The sequence below is a fragment of the Anastrepha obliqua genome, chromosome 5, assembly GCF_027943255.1.
Source record: "Anastrepha obliqua isolate idAnaObli1 chromosome 5, idAnaObli1_1.0, whole genome shotgun sequence".
In the NCBI taxonomy this organism is placed as follows: Eukaryota; Metazoa; Arthropoda; class Insecta; order Diptera; family Tephritidae; genus Anastrepha; species Anastrepha obliqua.
The window spans coordinates 1,684,370-1,704,920 of NC_072896.1; the positions used below are offsets into that span (position 1 = coordinate 1,684,370).

Genomic DNA, 20,551 nt, shown 5'->3' on the forward strand with positions numbered 1-20,551 from the left:
CAAAGATGGATACAATTTAGTAGTACAGAGGTTGATCTACAACAAAGAAAAGCACATTTTTATAGCAAATACAGCATAAGAGATGAAATCCCTTGAATATTATAGAAAAATCTAAAAAGTATTAAATAGAAACCTTTACGCCACAGTTTCTGTTTTATTTTTGTTATAAATTTTCTTTATTCAATTATTCGTCATTCGAAAAAAATATGTATTTCAGTTCCTTTACGTATTTCAGCCCATACCTGCCAAGGGAAAATAAAAATGTATTTCTATAAACATCACAAAAAAAAAACCATTATTAACCATTTTGCTGCCGTGGTCCCAAGCAATTCAGCTCCGTTGTAAATTCCTCCCATTTTTTTGCTGCTTGAACTTTGGTGCAAATCCCTTTTGCGAATTATGGATGCTCTTCCATTAATGAAACTAGCCTTTCTAATTGCTGTTTGGTACTCACGAATTTCGACCTGCATAAAATTAACAAAATTAGTATATATTTATTATTTGGTTACTATAAAACAATAAATAATCGCAGACAACTTACATTTTAACAAGTTTACCCACAATACGCAACACAATCGAAAGTAAAATTGCATTCGACTCTAAATTCGGTATTCAACGAAAATTTCGACAGGGCTGCACCGCTCATAATACCAAATTGACATTCAATTTTCGATCTTCGACAACCAACGAATTTCGAAGATCGAATCTAAGTCATAATAGGGGCCATGTTTTTCGTGTTCATTACTTTATTATTATTAAATTGCTTTTATATTTCATTTTTAAATAATTTCATTTACATATAAATTTTTAAATTATTTGCTTTATTTTTAGTATATGTAGGTGTTTACGAGTGATATAAGGCTATTGGGCAACCGCACACTAAATACTAACCTCAATGGTGGTGTGGAAAGTAAAAATTCCCAATTTTTGATTAAAAAATACCCAATTCATGTTTCTACCGGTGTGGCAATATTGGCAAATTTTATAAAAAATGCACATTTTTCAGCGCTCTCACGACTGATTGGAGGAGTGTGTGAATACATGTGAAATGAGCGGGCAGAATTCGATTGCTGAGAGCTAACATATCGCACCCTAAATACAAAAGGGTCACAACTCAAAATGTTCCTTCTGCTCAAATATGAACGAGACGTTATCAATAAACCGGTCCGCGGATGGCATATGGCAAAAATAAATTTTTTGTTTTTTGGTAGGACTGTTATAAGCTTACATGGCAAATTTCAGCGTGATATGTCACATAGTTTGTTTTCTGTGCTACTGTAAACAAGTCAAGCTCGAGTGTGGAACATTTTGGGTTGTGACCCTTTTGTATTTAGGGTGCGATATGTTATAGAGCGTACTCTCGTCATCTCCTAGTCATAGCAGAATTCGCTTAAGCCCAAGTCTCTCACCCCAACGCAATTATGCAATGGAAAGAGTCCGGTTATTAGGCCAAGAATATATCGCAAATCAGTAATTTAGTTTTGCAGCTGTGTGGGGCGTCAAGGAGCATTTTTGAGTGGCGGCAGGTATTATGGTAATTACAGGCGTGTGTGTGCTGGAGCCATAACCGATTGCTCTAGCAGGTGATTCTCCATTTTCATTTCTCTTGACAACTGCGTGTTCGCCATTGTCTCCCTTGGTATGTACAGTGGCTCACAGCCAAAATTTTTCAGTTAAATGTTTTTTTAAGTACATTTGATAGTAAAATTTTAAAGATTATAAATTTGATTTTAGCTCTAAAGTATATACATATCGCTCGTCGATCTTATATTACCATTAAGATAAGACAAGACGCATACCGGAAGGTGCCTCTAGAATGACAATTTAAGGGTTGCACAACAAAGCAGACTTGGTTATTCATATAAAAGAATACCTTATCTTACGTGTGACCTCTTTTTGACAAATCCGCAGGTTTCTCACGTAAAAGAGACTTAACTTTTTTCAGTTTCGAAGCTGGCAACCAATTGGAAATTCCCGCAAAAAGTTTCAAATTAAGATAAATATCGGTGTTCTTCACAATTTGATATCAAAAAATCACTCTTAACTTTTTATTATTTTGAATTAACAAAAGCCAGAATGTAATCTTTAAGTTTTTTCACATTTATTTTCATAAAAATTTGTTTCGCATATATTTTGAAAGTTGAAGTAAGAGTTCTTGTATTTTTTCGATGTTTCACAAAAATTTTCACTTAGGCTAATTTCAATTCATTTTTAGTTACAGCATAAATAATATTTTTTTTTTAATTTTTTCTTTCAAATTGCGCTTATACCCTATGACAATACACAATCAAAGCATGCAAATTTCATAACAATAAATTATATAAATATTTTTTTTTGCAATTATTTGGTTTCTTATTTTTTCGTTTTTTTTTTTGTTTTTGGTTTTGTAGTATTTGTTCTTCTCACTATTCAATTAATATTCAATTAATAAATACAAAGAATAATAATAAATATGTAATTAGTTTAAAATAGACAACAGCACAGCTGTGTAATGCTCAACGAAACGGTCACTGACGAGCGATTGGGGTACTTGATTCTATATTTGCCTTATTTTTCTGCCTACAAATACGAGTATAAGTCAAGGAGAATCCTTTCAAGCTTACGTTCTTTAGTTGAAAGGATGCTTAAATGTCTTGCAGTTAAGTTTTAGGTTGGCAAGTCACAGAATCAATTATACTCGAGCGCCATTTCGTAGATTTTCTTTCCGTTCTCACCGTTCCTTACACAATTCAATATTCCTTTCAATGCGAAAGTCAATATTAATTTTCTTTTTTTGTTTGTGATCTCTGTTCCTGTGGCTTGAAGTTAAGGTGTAAAAATGTCCGTTTGGCTATAATGCATTTCCAGTGGATGATAATTAAAGTAAACAAACTTACAAAATATTACAATCAGCATGCAAACTTATGTCTAGAGAAGTTAAGCTATAAATATAGGGAGTAAAAGATTGATGACAATAAATATTAAATGGAATGCCTTAGGCGGAGCTTGGAGCTTCCCTGAATTTTTGTTTTACATAGAATTCATTATATTTCCATTTGTTGTTGATTTTGGAGAGTATTTTCCAACATTAGCTCTGTGTTTTTACCACTGGTTCGAAGGGCGTCGCTCGGCACCGGGTGCTGCTGAGCCCGAAAAGCGTGGCGATGAACTGTTCGCTTGTGGTGCAGTAACAATTGGCATACCGGCGTTGGTGGCTTCGCTGGCTTGCAGAGCGTTAATTGCCAACAAAAGCTTTCTGCGAGCGCCAAAAGCGGTTATGCCAAGTTCTAGTAAATTGTCTTCATTCAAAGTGGTGAACATTTCGAGATCGATTTCGTTGGTCACGAATGTTTCTAAAAGAGAGGGAGTCAAATGAAAATATTAAATTCAGTATATTTTATTAATTTCCTTCAAATAAATATGTATATATTATATGTGAAACATTTTAATAAAAAAAAATACTTGAAATCAAGGAAGGAAGACTAAATTTCGTCCTGACCGAACTTTATATACCCGCAAATATTTTAGAAAAAACTCTCATTCACTCTCACCGGGGACACCACCATCTTCCAAGCGGAATTATATGCAATAATGGAAGCAGCAAACATCATGCAACGTAGAAACCACAAGAGAGTAAAGATTAGAATACTCTCGGACACCCAATCAGTTCTAAAAGCTTTAGATAGCTATACCTACAACTCAAAAACTCTCTTAAAATGCCACAAGGCACTCAATAACCTAGCATCCAAAAACAATGTCTCATTAATTTGGGTACCAGGACATTAGGGATATGACGGCAACGAAAAGGCAGACTTTCAAGTCAAAAAAGGGACAGATGTAAATTTCATCGAACCTAGTCCCATGTTCGGATTCAACAAAAACAGCCTAAAACAAAAAGTAAAATACTGGGCAAAAACTCTAATAAATCAGCATTAGAACAACGTAGAGGGTCTTAGACACTCAAAAAAGTTCTTAAGTTTCAACGCTAAAAGATCTAACATGGCCCTCCCGTTAAACAAAAAGAGCATTCGCACTCTCACAGGCGCTCTCACGGGTTACTTCACCTGCAACAAACACTTACATAAATTAGGCATAACCAACACCAGCACCTGCATTACTACCATTAACCATTAACCAATAGAAAAACTTAATATGGAATCACAAGAACTCATGTAGAGTTATAACTGGCAACATCAATTGGACGGACGGATAATTACAGTAAAGAAAAGGCGTGGTATTTATTCTATGTCAATAATGTGGAAGATGGACGTAGTTCCCGACCGATTTCACTTACTTTCAATAAAAAAAATTATCTTAGACAAAAGGTAATATGTATGTGTACCAAGCCTCATTTAAAATTAATTTTGGCCTAAGCTATCGAGCGCACGGACGGAGAGACAGACTGACTCAACTTCGCTTACCATTCTGTGCCTATTAGTATTTAGACTTGGAGTCTGTTCCTTTATGACGTCACATACCGTGGTTATGTGAAGAAAATTATAATACTCTTGGGTACAAGAGGGCGCGGGTGTAATAAAAAGTGTGTTAATTTTACGATATTTAAAAAAATAGGTCATGTTGTTAACCTTAAATGGAGTGAAAAGTCGTCTTCTTCACTTCCAAAGCCGAAATATTTTAAATAACGTAGTTGGCTATTTTAAGATCAGATTCTGATTCAGCATCCCAAGAACTCTAGGTAACTTGTAATTTGTTTTTGTGTTTTTTGGTTCTAAAAGTAATTCAAATTTATAAAGTATTTTGCATTGCATAAAAAATTTATTTTTAATTGAACTATTGCCTAATTTCTCTGGTTCATCAAATATATAGCACAACACTATAATTAGCAAGAAAAACGTCGACTTAATAAAAACTAAGCAAAATTTTCGGAGCACGGGTTCGAATCTACGCGCATGAAACACCAAATAATAGAAAATGCGTTTTCTAATAGCGGTCGCCCTTCGGCAGGCACTGGCAAAGCTCCGAGAGGATTTCGGCCCTGAAAAAGCTTCTCATAAAAACCCTTTTGCTATTTGGAGGTGGCAGAAAACTTTATGTGCCAAAATTATGAAGGCGTACACCATAAATAGGCCAAATACCCAATAAAAGATGTGAGCGCCAATTATATACCTAACATGTGGACATACCTAATTTATAGGTTATATTTTCAATTTAACACTACAAAAGCGCATAAAAAAATGAACAGCGCTCAAGTACCAGCTTTGGATGTAGTAATAGCACAACAGAAGTGAGAGTAGTAGCGGGAGCCGAAGTTCGCATGAATAATTTCGCAAGCAGCGCTCCGGCCGATTCCAAGGTTTCTGCTACTACTCCAACTACACAGAATATTGAAATTGACTAGCACTCTGAGCTACTAGCAGTAGCGAAACGCAGCTTGGAGCGGAGTAAAACAGTTGTTCGCGCGGTTTGCGCTACCTGCTCTACTACTCATCTGTTCAAGTTCAGAGTAGTAGCGAGAGTAAAAATGAAAACTAGGAAGTAGCGGAGCAATTTCAATCCCTGGTATATACTATAACTTATATATCAGGTGAAGAAAAAATCATTATTTTAAGGATTTAGACCAAATAGAATTTGTTTCCTTAAACAAATTTTTAATTTTGACTGCACTTGCCCAGCTCTTTCTCACAAGCCTCTCTAATTATAAAGTACTAAGCAAAATGGTGATAATCGATTGTTATCGTGTCAAAACTATACGGTGAAGGTAATAGCACCGCCCGTTCAAGCTCCGGGAGCTTTTGACGTATCGGCTTCAACCGGATCGGCTGCTGCAAACTGGTCAACTGTTGGTGCAATTTATATAGGATATAGAGAGTTATGGGTCACTTAAGTCATTGAGGTGACCGCCCTGAAGTTTTTACTTCTCCTAATATACATCTAGGTAATTATTTATTTAATACTTAAAATTATTTGGCTTAGCTTAAAAAAATTAAAAAGAATAACGAAATTTTTATATAGGTTAAGTAATTTTCGATAAGTAAAGTTTTTTAAAAAGCCCAGATATCTGATATTGTCAGATTTTGAATCGAAACTCACTTATGTAGTGCTCCAAGCCGAGGCTTGTTAATAGCGTGTGTATGTCCTTGTGTTGGGGCAAATTGAGTCGCCGATTTGTCGGTGTTGCATCCAGCAAACCTACTGTTACACCGAGCGCGTACGGTGAAATCGGTGGACCGTTTGCGCCGACGTTCCCGTTGAAGTTCAAGCCGTTTAAGTTGCGTGGCCACATATTATCATCAACACTTTCCAAAATGCCCGGTGATGTGCGACTCAAAGCCATGCCAGCCCAATTTGGTGTAGGAGTGCGCAATTCACCGCTCACCGGTGGACGGTCCATGGCCTTGAAGCCCATGGCGCGCTTCATATCAAAGTCAAAAATGCGATTTTGCTGCAAATACAAAATTTTAAAAGTAATCATATTTGGCCAAATAATGCAACCGCTTACCTTCAAATCATATTGTAAACTGCGATAACTTTCAGCACTGCTCGGCATCATTGGTCCACCAAGTGGTCCGGAAGCGCCCAAACCCAGTAGTACACCATCACTGGAACGACGGCCCACACGGCCACAGCCGAGCTCGCTGCTAAAAGTTGAGTCAGGTGAATACTGACCACGCGAATTCATCTCACCAACGCCCCCATTTGGAGCTATCACACGGTTGCCAACAACGCCGGTGCCGCTGCTGCCGCTTCCACCACCGCCATATGGCGGATAGACTTGCTCCAACGAAGTGCTGCTGCTGCTGAAACTTTGATAGCCGCTCGTATTGTGGCAACTGTTGCGCGGTGAGACCTGTTGTTGTTGGTGTACAGCGGTCTGCGGAGTGCGCTGATGTGCAACATTTGTCGAGGTGACTTGCAAATAATTGTTGTTGTGATTCGGTTGCTGGCAACTGAAGCTGTTGTTGTGCATTGCCACGTACTTTTGGGTGGGTGGACAGATATTGCTTGAAGTGCAAGCGCCAAAACCTGGCGGATAAGATTTACTGTGATTATTATTGTTGTCGTTGTTACTGCTGATATTGTTGTTGTTGTTGTTATTATTGTTATTGGGGATTAATAAATGGTTGTTATTAAGGGTTTGACCATTGCTGCCGTAGGGGGACATCTGTAAATGGGCCGTTAACAGGCCAGGCGTCTTCGGACTATCGGGATAGCCTGCCAGCAATGACGTCAGCATCGTACGAAATCCAATGTTCATTTCCTTGTCTCTCGGCGCGAAATAGCTCTCCGGTATGGTCGCCTTTATAAGCGGCGTGCTGAGACGCAAAATCTCTTGACGCGCCTCGTAAATTTTGTCTAAAGTGTGAAACGAAAAAAGTAGAAATAACAAATTAGAAGAATATTTAACAAAAAAATGTATTTCTGTTACCTATGAATTTCTCGACACCCTTTACAACAATGGCCAAAGTGCTTTGTCTTTGCTTCTGGCGCAGGGAAATGTAAACGCCATATTTTGTGCTGAGGCCTATTATTTCAGAGGCATTGTTTTGATTGTCCGGAAAATCGAAAATCAATGCTATCGGTAAATTACCCTTTATGAAACAAAGATTTATAAATTTTATTTTCTAATTCACGTTTGAACTTCGAATTCGAACATACAAGCAATTGTTGTCGTGCCTTGTAGACACCGTCGATGGTCCCAGTGATAGTCACTTGAGATTTTTTCAGTGGTTTAACATTCAAGTCCGAGAGATCAGGAAAAATTATCTGAAAAATAATTTAAAAGAAAATGTAGTCTATAAAGCAGCTGTGGATGAACTAGGGTACTGTACCTTAGTTCTTGTACGTTCCATAATACCAAGTAAATTCGAATTATTTTTGCCCTTCACAATTTCATGATGCTGTGGCGAGATCTCCAATTGCATTTGCACCAGAATCTGATTCTGAAAGAATTAAGAACTGTATTTAAGCAAACTTCATAGTTCATTTTTCGAACTTACAGCAATATTTTCGCATGAAAAGTTGATTAGCAACTGTGTTGCATCCTGAACTTTGGTAGCTTCCTTCTCAGAACCCTTAACAAGCACCAAAGAAGAGTGTAATTTGGGACGAGATGAAAAAATTACCTGAAATATTTTAAAGTAAAGGTCACTTTTAAGTGAGTAGAGAGGACTCAACTGACCAAGAGTTTATATGCACACCTGGGTTCACAACGATAGCAGCGCGAAGCATTGCGAACTTTTGACTATTCATTTACTTTATTTAATTTTTTTTTATATCTTCTTATAAAATTACTACAACAAAGATTATAAAACTCAAGTTTTGAAAATTTTGTACAAATTTTTAAAGAACTCATAAAAATTATGAACTTTTCAGGCAGAATTTGATGAAAAATCCACGAGATTTATGAATCACTTACAATTAGTTCTTTATTATGCCAAAATCTTCCGAAAGATTTCAATTAAAAGGTGTAAAATCTTTGCAATATGCAATTATTGCGAGTCCAAGTGTGCATATGTATGTAAGTATACTTATTTTATAAAAATGAATATTTGTTCGTTTGTTTGTCTGCCCTTACCCTGAAGGTCAAATGAGATTTGAGATATTTATTATATATTCATGCCCATGGTGATTTTTTTTTTTTTTTTGTCGGGACAACTAGCAAGTGCAGCAATCAGACATTAATTGAGTCCATTGTACTACACTTGGATTCCCTTTTAATTTTCTTTAAATCTATCCGATCTCCGAAGAAATCTGAGTAGATCTTGTAGAGGAGCCAAGATGGTCGCTTCTTAACACATCAGTGCCAAAGACCTCAAACCTGATTCGAGCGAAGGCGGGACAGACACACAGGAAGTGGTCCGCCATCTCATCCTCCTCTTCACAGGCTGGGCAGAGTACACTGTCTAAGATGCTCAACCTTTCCATGTGCTTTGCCCACAGAAGGGCCACTTTCTGCTTAATGACAGAAGGGTTTGCGACAGTCGATCGGACATGGCAGGTAACATCAGTTTAGTCCATCTGCAGCCTCTCTCAGCCTGCCAAGCTCGCTTGTGGGTGGTAGTTACCCATTTGCTAACCGTGGCTGTGATGGCCGCAGAAGGGAGTTGCAAAACGGACTCTGGGCCAAAGAAGTTGGCCTTAGAGCCCATCTTAGCTAAGGAGTCAGAGGTCTCGTTACCCACGTGTCCCGGGACCCATGTTAGCATCAGGCTATTGTGTCTACCGACATAGTTCAGCCTGGATTTACAGGACTCGACTCGGTGATTTTGGCAAATGTTATGAGGCAAGAATGCGTCCTTCAACCTCTTCTATTTATTGCAGTACTGGATTCTGTATTAGAGAAAACAAATAGCGGTTCTAATTCCAACCTTATTAACAAAGCCAGAGCAAGTTTTTATAAATTGAACAAAATTTGGACTTCAAGAAATATTAGTAGACGTAGCAAACTAAGAATTTTTAATGCCCGTGTAAAAACGGTTGTTGTTGTTGTTGTAACAACATAAACATTCCCCATACAAATGTATATGGGGAATGCTGCTGAGGTGACAGTCCTTGCTGGATATAAATCCGAGTCGTTCCGGTAACGTAGAACCGACTGTCGTGGGAACGAGTGTAAAAACGGTCCTCTTGTATGATTGGGTAACCTAGGAAGTCACTAACAGAATCTCACAGGATAAGCAAAGCTTTGTAAACAAATATCTTCAACGAATTTGCCGAATTTTCTGGTCCGGAGTTATAACGATTGACAATCTAACCGGTGGCTAAATTTTAAAGGCCGATGTTGAATGTAAACCACGCCTAAAAGTCAAGTCTTTTCCTGCATTTCATTTGACACTTTTCAATCTCAGACTAATTTAATTTGAACCATGGAAAGATGCACAATCGAGCAAAGCCTTAAAGTTATTTAGGCTTATTATGAAAACGGGCGTTCAAATCAAAATGCATATCGCGCACTTCGTGAAGAAAATCATCTTCAGTGATGAGGCACATTTTCACCTCAGTGGATTCGTCAATAAGCAGAATTGCCGCATTTGGGCGAATGATAATCTAAGAGTGATTGCCGAAAAATCAATGCACCCACAAGGAGTGACTGTTTGGTGCGGTTTCTAAGCCGGCGGCATCATTGGGCCGTTTTTTCCCAAAATGATGCCGGTCAGGCAGTTACAGTGAATAGAGTTCGCTATCGTGAGATGATAACGAACTTTTATGGCCCGAACTGGAAGATATGGAGGTGGACGATATGTGGTTTCAACAGGACGGTGCCACTTGTCACACAGCTAACAAAACAATGGCTCTTTTGAGCGAAAAATTTGATGGCCGAATTTGACGTCGCGGCGATGTCAATTGGCCGCCAAGATCATGTAATTTGGCACCGTTGGACTTCTTTCTTTGGAGTCATTTGAAAGAAAAGGTGTACGTCGATAAGCCAGCAATAATTCAAGAGCTAAAGGAGGAGATAATTCGGCACATTAACGGCATAGAACCTCAATTATGCCTCAGCGTCATCGAAAATTTGGACCATCGGATGGAGGTGTGCCGCCAAGGCCGCGGCAGCCGAGATTAAGTGCCGATTATGGTGTTGGATTGGGCACACTTTGCGAAAGGAAAATAGCGACTAGATGCCACTCGAATGGAACCTCCAAGATTCTCGAAGAGGAGAACGACCCAGAAGTACATGGATAAGAACGATACATGCTGAATGTCACCAAATTGGTAGCTGGCCTTATATTCGAGGAGTTACACAAAATCATGCTAGTCTCCGCCCTATTTTCCGACTAGGAATGACACTAAATTAGAACGTTACTAATACTTTTATTTTTTATTTTTTTGTATTCCATTTATTGTCAATAAAAAAAGGGCGCAGGGATAGATTTATATTTCTAAAATCCATATTTGTGGTCCGATTTAATTGGAGAATTGGGTACCGAGGAAGCAATACTTTTGCAGATATAAAAATAAATATTTACGGTCCGATGTTGAGCCACTACCGCTGCGATCGAGACTCAGTTCATAGTAGTTTTTCTTATAGCAAATAATTCCGACAGATATTTCTCGGAGAACATTTCGGTTTCTTATGAGAACTTCGCATAATAGAAAACTTTACTTTCATGGTCAGTTATATGTTGCCTACTCTCGAGTGGGAAATCAAAAAATGTACCATATATAAAGAGAAAATAAAAAATATAGTGGATCCCAAGGTTTTAGAATAAAAAACCTTCCTTAATGCAAATTTGTTAACACTATTATTTCTGACGTATAATATACAATTCGACTTCTCACCTGCACATTATACTTTGTTTCGACCAACTTAACGTATGGAGTTTCATGGTCTGGCTGTGGGCGCCCCGGTGCCAAGATTGGCAACTCAAAAGAGATTAATAATGGCGTCGAAAGGCGAACCAAAGCACGAGCACTCTCAACACCCTCCAGAGATCCGCATAAGGAGACCTGATTGGATTTCTCCGTTGGATTTGAACGGTTGGAATCAGGAAAATGGATGTGTGTTGCAGTGTCCTCCATAATGCGCTTTATATTATTGCCACCGCGTCCAATAATATATGAATGATCAGTGTAGGACACATCCATTTTCATAATGACGCGAGTGCCCTGCGAAAAAACGTAAGTTCGGCAACAGAAAAATATATGAGTGAAAAGTATAAAATTATGGTATAGCAGAAATACTCGTGAATCCAAATTCGCTAGAACCCGCTCCTTGGCCTTTTGCACTTCCTCTATGCGTCCAACAATTCGAACATGCGGATCTGAAATCAATTGTTTTTAAATAATAAAGACCTGCCGCAACCATTTTCAATAAGATATTTGTTTACCTTTTTTGCTCTTCGCGCCAATCTTAAGGCGACAGGGCCAGCTGATATAAGTCTCGGTAAATTTCATGACCTGAAATATGCAAAAAATACTCACATGTGTACATATTTTGGAAAAATGTTTAAGAATTAAGTTATTTCGAAGCCTGCGACTTACACTTTCAAAAAAATACTCAGCGCCATTCATGCCTTCCACCAAACTATTCTCTGCAAATAAAACATGTTTATATGTAGAGCTTAGCTTTTTCGTTCTCTCTTACACACCTTTTAGCATCTGCTCCAACTTCTGACGATCCACCTTGAAACGCTCCGTATGTAAGTCATCCGGATTGGCTACACCCAATTTCAGTGCGATTGCTCGTATGTCACTCCAGTCGCTATCCGCAGACGAGATCTCGCTTTGTGTTTCACTCCCTGCTCCGCTAGATGCTGCGCCTAGCGAGTGGGGTGCACTGGAAGTAGCCGGGGCTACGGTGGTTAACTCGCCAGCAGTTGAGTAAAGTAGTTTGTTGATTTGTGCGCAGGATAACATCATAACTGCACCTTATTGTTGTTGGTGTCGTTCCCAAGGGTAGAGTGGGGTGGAGTCTTTGCAAAATCAGTGTACACTTTTTTGTCCTTAGCAAATTTCGAATGGTCCGCTCTCAGATATTTTTGCAAACTGGTCGTATTGTGGAAGTTTCAGTTATTTAGTTGATGGTTAAAGGAAGTGCTGCAGGTTAGCTAGAAAATAAGGTACATTTCGGTTAATTATGCTTAGTCACAACAAATGTGGATGAACATTTATTTTATTTGGCTTAGGAAGTTATATTTTAGGGCTGCTCCGGGCAATAAATGTAGGATCAGAAATAAAGAATTGTGTTTGAATGGAAGTGGTCATATCCGATTCTGCACTAGCAGCCTTAATATATATATATAATTGGCGCTTACACCCTTTTTTTGGGAGTTTGGCCGAGCTCCTCCTCCTATTTGTGGTGTGCGTCTTGATGTTGTTCCACAAATGGATGGACCTACAGTTTCCAGCCGACTCCGAACGGCAGATATTTTTATGAGGTGCTTTTTCATGGCAGAAATCGGAGGCACTCGGAGGTTTGCCATTGCCGCCGAGGGGCGACCGCTATTAGAAAAATGCTTTTATTAATTATGCTTTCACCGAGATTCAAACCTACGTTCTCTCTGTGAATTCCGAATGGCAGTCACGCACCAACCCATTCGGCCATGGCGGCCGTCTGCCTCCAGCCTTAATATGCAATGCTAAATGGCAAATAGGTTCAAATATATTTTTGATTCTACCGAGCATTCCATGGCATAATTAGGTATTAAATTTAGGACTTCTCCCTTACCGCTTAGTACAAGAGCGCGGAGAGAACCCCGCTAGCTTTTTTATTCGAGGCGGTTATTTAGCGACGATATCGCAGTAGGCAGGTGAACAAAGATCGTTTGCTATCGAAGCATATTTCAAGGTAAATGGTTCGTGTGCATCTGAGCGTCGTAGATTTACTTCACTTTACAACAGTCGGCGTTTACGGAATACCTCATGTAAAGAGTACAAAGCCTAACATTGAGAACAAATGGATAAATGAAAATATTGAACTCGTCACTAAAGGTTTGCATAATAATCCGCAAGAAAGCGGCAGCCCTGGAACTTCTAAAAAGTATTGTGCGTAAAATATTAAGGAAGGATCTTAGACGGCGGCTCTTTAAAATTCATATCGTACAAGCGCTTAAACGTAACCATTACAATTTAAGTAAACATTACTGGGAGACGGTGATGGAAAACACTATCTTTTAGGGTGATGAAACCCATTTTTTATTTAAATAAGTAAGTAAGCAAAATTTCCGTTATTGACCGCCTGAAGGACAGAATCCACTTTTGAAATATCAACAGCCACTTCATATTCCCAAAGTGACGGTTTGGTGTTCATTATCAAGCAGTGGAATAATTAGACCAGTTTTAAGGGCTAGAAATATCGGTGGACTCTGTCGCTTATCGGCGCATACTGAACAGATATTTTCTGCCAATAATAAGAGAATACCCTTCCTTCAGTACACACACATGGTTTCAGCAAGATAGCGCCAAGTCGCACATGCCCATGGAGACCATAGTATTACTGCGTGATTTCTTCCTAAAAACAAACTGATTAGTCGTATGGGTAACACATCCTGGTCACCCAGGTCGCGCAATGTTACTCCATGGACCTTTTTCTGTGAGATGCCTCAAACGTGAAGTCTATGAAAGAATTGCAGCGACCATTCAGGACTAAAAAAATGTCGTTATCAAGGCTGATGACGTCCCGACATCACTTTAGAGAAAATAATAAATAAAATCCACACTTATCTTCCTTGAAATAGTATTGAAATAAACTTTTATCATTGTAATTCTTTTCTAATTTAGCTTTTAATTCCTCACCCTGCACCTCCATTTTTATTTGAATGTCCGATTTTTCTGTTTTCAGTTAAAAGTATGTCAATAAATAAAAATCATGAATAAAGGTGGGACCAAACCCTGGTGCTTGATAAAATGTCTACTTCGCAACATTTAAAAAAAATATTTTTTATGAAAACTATTCTGTAAATCATTAAAAACTAATATGTGACCTGGTCTACGAAAAGGTATTGTACCTTACGTGCGAAAACAAGTTTTCGAGAAAACAGCAGTGAAAATTGAAACTTTTAATAACCCTTGTAACTTTTTTAAATGTTAATATTTTGCAATTCGGTTTGGCTTATTTTCTTCAGCATAGATCACATGTTTTTTATATATAAATAAATAAGAAAAAGTTAATGCAAATCGCAGAAATCGTTTTAAAAAATTAGTTAGCTTTTGTATTTTCATATTTGTACTTTTCTTTTTTTTTTACTTTTAACGCACTTTTAAACAAATTATGACTTTCTGGTTTTCACCATTTTAAAGAGCCTTCCACACACTATTCGAATCAACAAAAACGTGAAAAATGATTTTTGACACGTAAGGTACCTTTTCATAGACCAGGTCACATATGACATTTTGGCTATCCTAAAAGGTATGTAATTCGAAGAATAGGTGAAATAGACCCAGTAGCGCTATCAGATAGCTTTTAGATAGTGACGACCGCTTTCGACGACCGTGGTTTCGACCATATCACTTTCGAATGGTAGTCATGCACGTCCCGCTCCGTTGTTCAAGAACGAATTTCAGCACCTGCTTACCTACAAATCGAATGCTAACGTGAAATTTTCACTCAAAGTTGATAGCTGAAAATTTCTTTATTTGTGCATGTTCATTTCTTGAATCGAGGGGGCATTTGACTACAAACGACTGCAGTTCCTCATTCTCAATGACCACTAAAAAGGTTATGCGTGCGGATTAAATCCCTAAACCCCGTCTTCTTAGCATCGCCAATTATAACTTGGGTGCTCATGAGTCGGGTATGCAAAAAATGTATTTACTTTTGCAAAGCAAAAAAATATTGTCTATCAGAAAGCACTTGATTAATAACCCACTTGGACATAGCAAAACGAAATCATGCCTCTTTTCTACAAGATATTTCACCCAAAATTTATTTCCAAAATCTAGTGTTGTCTTCTTTTGCGCAGCCACGCGCTAGAGAGCAGGTGGCAATAAAAAAATTATATAAATATCACGTGTCACATGTCCGTTCTTATATTCTCCCCTCAATATTCTCTCCACTTCTTCCACAAAAAGTGAACGCGTGTTGCTTTATTTACTCAGAACATGCGATTGGGTCAAACGTTTTGCAGACGGCAATAAAAATAGGCAAGGGCTAGTCGCGGTATCTCTGTATCACGGTACCCGACCAAGTTGAACGAGTTCTTTATACTAAAATTAGATAATTTTGAGTTGAAGAGTTGGGTTGAAGCGGTTGTCCTGTGGGAGACACTCAGGCTGCATATTTTGGCTTAGCAAAGATTCCGTGCGTTTAGCATTGAGGGCGATTTTGCAGGTGGCTTCATTACGCCATCTATCGGCTGCTTTCCTTACGATTTCTTGAAAGATAAGTAGCTTACATGTTTGTAAGGGTATGCCTATGTTTGAAGGATACATAATACTACCACCCATACAGGGTGCGTCACCATCAAGATATTGAGGAACTCTTTTCCCGGTCAATCTGATGGTCCAAACTACTTCCTGTGGGGATATTTTAAGGGGCTGGTCTACGAAAACAAGCCTTAGGCCGCTTAGTTGCTAAAAACAACGTTCGCTAAGAAGTCTACAAATCGCATGCAGTAAATCTTAACGAACGTGGTACAAACGTTAGAAGCGGCCACTTGCCAGATGTTATTGTAAATATCAAGAAATGAAATAGTTGCTTTAAATAGACATATCCATTTCTCTAGATCATTGTTATCAATGACTTGCTGGAGGAGCTGGTGGGGAGAGGCTGTAGGGTGATTGCCTACGCGGACGATGTGGCATTAATTGTTAGAGGAAAGTTTATAGATACCCTGTACGATTTAATGCAGGGGTATCTGAACGTGGTTGTTCGATGGGCAGCGGACTGCGGCTTATCGGTGAATCCTCTTAAGACTGAGCTCGTTCTTTTCACGAGGAAATATAAAATACCTAGAGCTCAACTCCCTTCGTTGGGGGGCGCTCCGCTGGTGCTTTCTGACAAGGTGAAGTACCTAGGTCTAATCCTTGACAGTAAGCTAACGTGAAAGCCCAACATTGAGGAAAGAGTAAGGAAGGCAACAATCGCCTTGTATGGATGCAAGAGTGCAATTGGCAATATTGTTATATGGAGTCGTTGTCTGGTGGAATTCACTAGAGAGGAAGACATCAGTTAAAAAGCTAGAGAGAGTTCAAAGGTCTGCACTCATTGGAATCAGTGGGGTGCTTCGAACTACTCCCACTCTAGCGCTTAATGTAATGTTAAATGTGGTACCTATAGACATCGCAGGCAGAATTGCCGCTGCACGTACCGCAATTAGACTGAGGGGCTTGGGTTATAAGCTCAATCTCACATATGGGCACTCAAGCATCCTCAGAAACTTTGAGTTCATCCCCTCGTCGATGGATCAGTGCGTGCCTTCGCTTTGTCCAAGCGGAACTTTCTCCACCCCATATTCCTTCAAGGGAGGAGTGGACCGGGGGCAGCACTTGGGGACAGGGCCTGGTTAACCTGTTCACGGAGTTGGAAGGCAGGGTTGGAGGAGGAGTTTTCTGCAAAGAGCTCCCCATCAAACTCAAATTCAGGCTACCGAGGTGACCGCAATTAAAGAAGCAGCTGACTGGCTACTTACTAGCGTAATAACTGTTAAGAAGGTAAATATTTACTCCGATAGCCAAGCGGCAATCAGGGCCCTAGGCTCCCTAGGTCAGGGAATACCTGGTCTCTCACTCGATTGCATCAGAATTCTTCGATATAAAGATAATTTGGGTACCTGGTCACAGTGACATTGTTGGAAACTGCGAAACCGACGAGTTGGCCAGACAAAGGACTTGTGAGGCGGTGTGCCCGCGAAAGGAGAGGTTCGGGATCCCCTTGACAACCTGCGCTCTACTCCTGGAAGGATGGGCTTTACACCAACTCAACGAGCGCTGGGTAAGTACACGAATGTGTAGGGTCGCGAAGTCCTCCTGGCCACGTTTGGATAGGAGGCGTTCGAGGGATATTCTGAGGATGACGAAATCTCATCTCTCAAATTTCGTGGACATCCTCACGTACACGCGGGGTCCACATGCCGTGAAACTCGGAATCACTTCGAGTCATTTTTGCGTTACATGTATGGAGGATGAGGTGGAATCATCTCAGCACCTGCTCCTCAGCTGCCCAGCTCTCGCGGGACTAAGATTCAAGTATCTTGGTTCTCACTTCCTTGCTGCGCCTGCTGATATAGCAGGTCTTGATAACAAAACTATGATGAACTTCATCAGTAGCATAGAGAGGTTAACACAACCGCAGACCAGTCACCGTTCATAGTCCACAAACACTCAACCCTCCCCACCCCTTTCCCTTTCGTCCTATCGTCCTTTTCCTTCACCTCTTTTCCCCCACTTGTAATGGTATAACAAAGGATGAACTAAACTCTTTCGTCCAAGTGAGCCCACTCTCTGGGTAACCATCACTACCTAACCTAACCTAACCTAAATAGACATATCACCTTATAAAGCAGCACTTTTTCCAATTATTTTTGAAATTAGAGTAAAATCAAGTCGGATGATACTTTGTGCGCCGCCTTTTTCTTCACAATATTTAAGTAATCAATATAAGCTGATTTTAAATAATTATTTTTTTTTGTTATTCATTCATAGTAATTTTCTTCTAAATTTGAATGTCATTTGCCTCCTATAATCGGTGATCAGTTAGAGGTTAATCAACTCTGTTGAGTTAGAAATCTAAATATATAAAAATGTGTATTTAAACTGCTAATAAATCTCAATTAATCATCAAACTGAATCTGCGCTTCGTAATTTTTGAAGGAATTTTGTGAAAATGGAAACATTTTCTATAAAATACATACCAAATTTCTCATTTGAACTCTTTGTGGAAATTCCTTAACTGCGCCTTCAAAATGGTGGTCAGAGTGCGTAGGCCATGTGTTTTTTCTTAATAAATTTATATGTACGTACAGCGAGAGAAAGAACTTCAAATTTAATTAGTGTGTTTTGCTATGAATTATGAAAAACTCATCAATTTCGGCGCCTGCTGAAGGGTTGTCAATTGAAAATCAGCTAGAATATAAATGTAAACTATCGCGAGAATGTGATTGCTCCACACTTAATTGCCTACTTAATCTGACAGCCTGTCGGAAGCACAGCCATAATTTAATTGGAATTCAAGCGATTATATATATATGCACAGGCGAAATTTCCAGTCGATAACCGCTAATTTCTGTATAACTTTCGCGCCCTTACAATTGGCAATACCACACTTTCACTAAATTATTGGATTGGGGAAATATTTCTAAATAATTTCAGATAGTTTACCTTTCTCTTAGAAATATCGAAATTTCACGTAGATCCAGAAAATATATTTGTGGCAAAAACGGCAATCCGTCAGCTGCCGTCGTCAGCCAAAAGTGCAAATTGTATTTAAAAGCGATTAGCGTAAGTTCTTTCACCTGCATTTAGACAAAAGTCGTTGGCCAAAATTTCCAGGAAACTTTGCAGTTAAAGCTTTTTCTTTCTATAGAAAAACTCGAAAGCCTATAATTTTCTATATTTCATAATAGAAATAAACAAGTTAATTAGACACTGTCAGTAGAGAAAAGTTGAAAAAATCTTGCTAATACTATAATATTCCCAGGCAAGCGTGAGGAATATGCAAAAGCAACTGAAAAACGGAGGAGCAATCAAAATAGTTTCAAGTTCGAATCGTACATAGCAAAAGTAACTCAAAGGAGCCGAATCATAAATACGTGATAAGTGAGCCGTTAAAGTGTTGTTGCCATAGTGGGTAGGAACAGTACGTTGGTCGGTGGGTCAGTGAACTCTTCGGCGATCGAGTGGTGAAAGTTATTGCTTGCAAAAATCAATTAAAAACAAAATAAGAGTGGTGAGTTTGTTCAGCTATGGACAAATTAGTTGCTAGAACGGATATTCCCCAAGTAGTAGTAAAGGTTGCTGAGAGCATTTGTTGGCACAGCAATGTTGCTGAGCAACAATGTTGAAAAGTTGAGCTTAGCAGCATCGACAGCGATTTAACAGGAGAGCCTTTCTCCTAAAATAACTTCACATACTGCCCCCTGACTATATATGAAATGTTATCAAATACTAATTGAAAAATGACTTTCTTCAAGGACTCTAAGCATGAAGCGGGATTTAAAAATTATTGTAACTTTATTTAAATTTTTTTGTGACTAGCTGCATTCTTTCATTTATTTTCACATTGCATTTCAAATCAATGTCCACCAATCACCTTTCTCAATGCATACTCACCCGATTTTGCACTTCATTACATTATTTTATTTTTATTTTTTTGAAAGAATGCAAGACGCTTGATTTCGTTAATTAAATCACAATTTCACATACAATATATTATTTTATTTTTTACTCAATCACAAATGTAAAAAGTTGCACAGAAAAAATTGGTCGACACGTGGAGGTTTTTTATATACATATTAACGTTGTTGTACTTGCAATTTACGTTAAATTAATTTTGCAATTAATTCTTGTCAATTGGTCAATAAAAAGTGGGAATCGTCAACAGAGGGAAGCAAGTAGTTTTTTATTGAAAAAATCACCTCTTCCAAAAAAAATGTGGTTGAAAAATTACATAACGCGTACCATAGTCAGAAATTGGTGAAAACACAGAAGACAGGGGCTTTAAACAGTTGAAGAATCGAAAAAAATTAACACAATTTTTATGAATTAACGATTTTATAAAACATTTTTTAACACTTCTTTAAGTAAAATAATTATTTTTAACACGAGAGAACAAAATTTATGCGTGCGACGATTTTTATATTTCCTTTGATTTTTTATAAATAGCTGTTGTTTGAGTTTTGGCGCGTAAATTAGCGTACGTCGTGTGGAACAGATCGTGTGCTAGGAGTGACTGAGTTACCTTATCGGCATTTGAAGGGCATTCGCACATTCATGCACTCCACTTGTCTACATGCGTACATATGTATGTGTGTGCAAGACCATGCGTTTTTAATTGACAAATGGTGATGTTCTTAGAATTTATGAATGCAATAACAAACACTAATAGAAGTTGTTTTGCTCACAAATGCAACGGTACTCATGGGTAATGTTGAAATAACACAGTGTTTTGATGTCGTGATTAACCACTCATAAGTGCGATTATAGACGTTTATAAAATGGGTTAATAAATTAAAAA

At 38.5% G+C, this 20,551-nt stretch overlaps 1 protein-coding gene across 3 annotated transcripts; it reads right to left on the reverse strand.

Moving 5' to 3' along the window:
* Positions 1–2,079: 2,079 nt before the first annotated feature.
* Positions 2,080–20,259, reverse strand: LOC129247239 (protein bicaudal C). 3 transcript variants are annotated; one of them, XM_054886287.1, is made up of 13 exons: positions 19,648–20,259; positions 12,030–12,488; positions 11,923–11,972; positions 11,769–11,838; positions 11,623–11,702; positions 11,221–11,547; positions 7,938–8,063; positions 7,770–7,880; positions 7,597–7,704; positions 7,367–7,529; positions 6,440–7,293; positions 6,031–6,382; positions 2,080–3,332 (listed from the first exon to the last, which is right to left on the reverse strand). In XM_054886287.1, exons 2-13 carry the CDS (start codon positions 12,298–12,300, stop codon positions 3,082–3,084), a joined length of 2,763 nt encoding a protein of 920 aa, XP_054742262.1. In that variant the 5' UTR covers positions 12,301–12,488; positions 19,648–20,259; the 3' UTR covers positions 2,080–3,081. The 3 variants fall into 3 exon arrangements, with proteins under 3 accessions (XP_054742262.1, XP_054742260.1, XP_054742261.1); XM_054886285.1 differs by lacking the exon at positions 19,648–20,259 and adding an exon at positions 18,697–19,031; XM_054886286.1 differs by lacking the exon at positions 19,648–20,259 and adding an exon at positions 18,231–18,502.
* Positions 20,260–20,551: the final 292 nt, after the last annotated feature.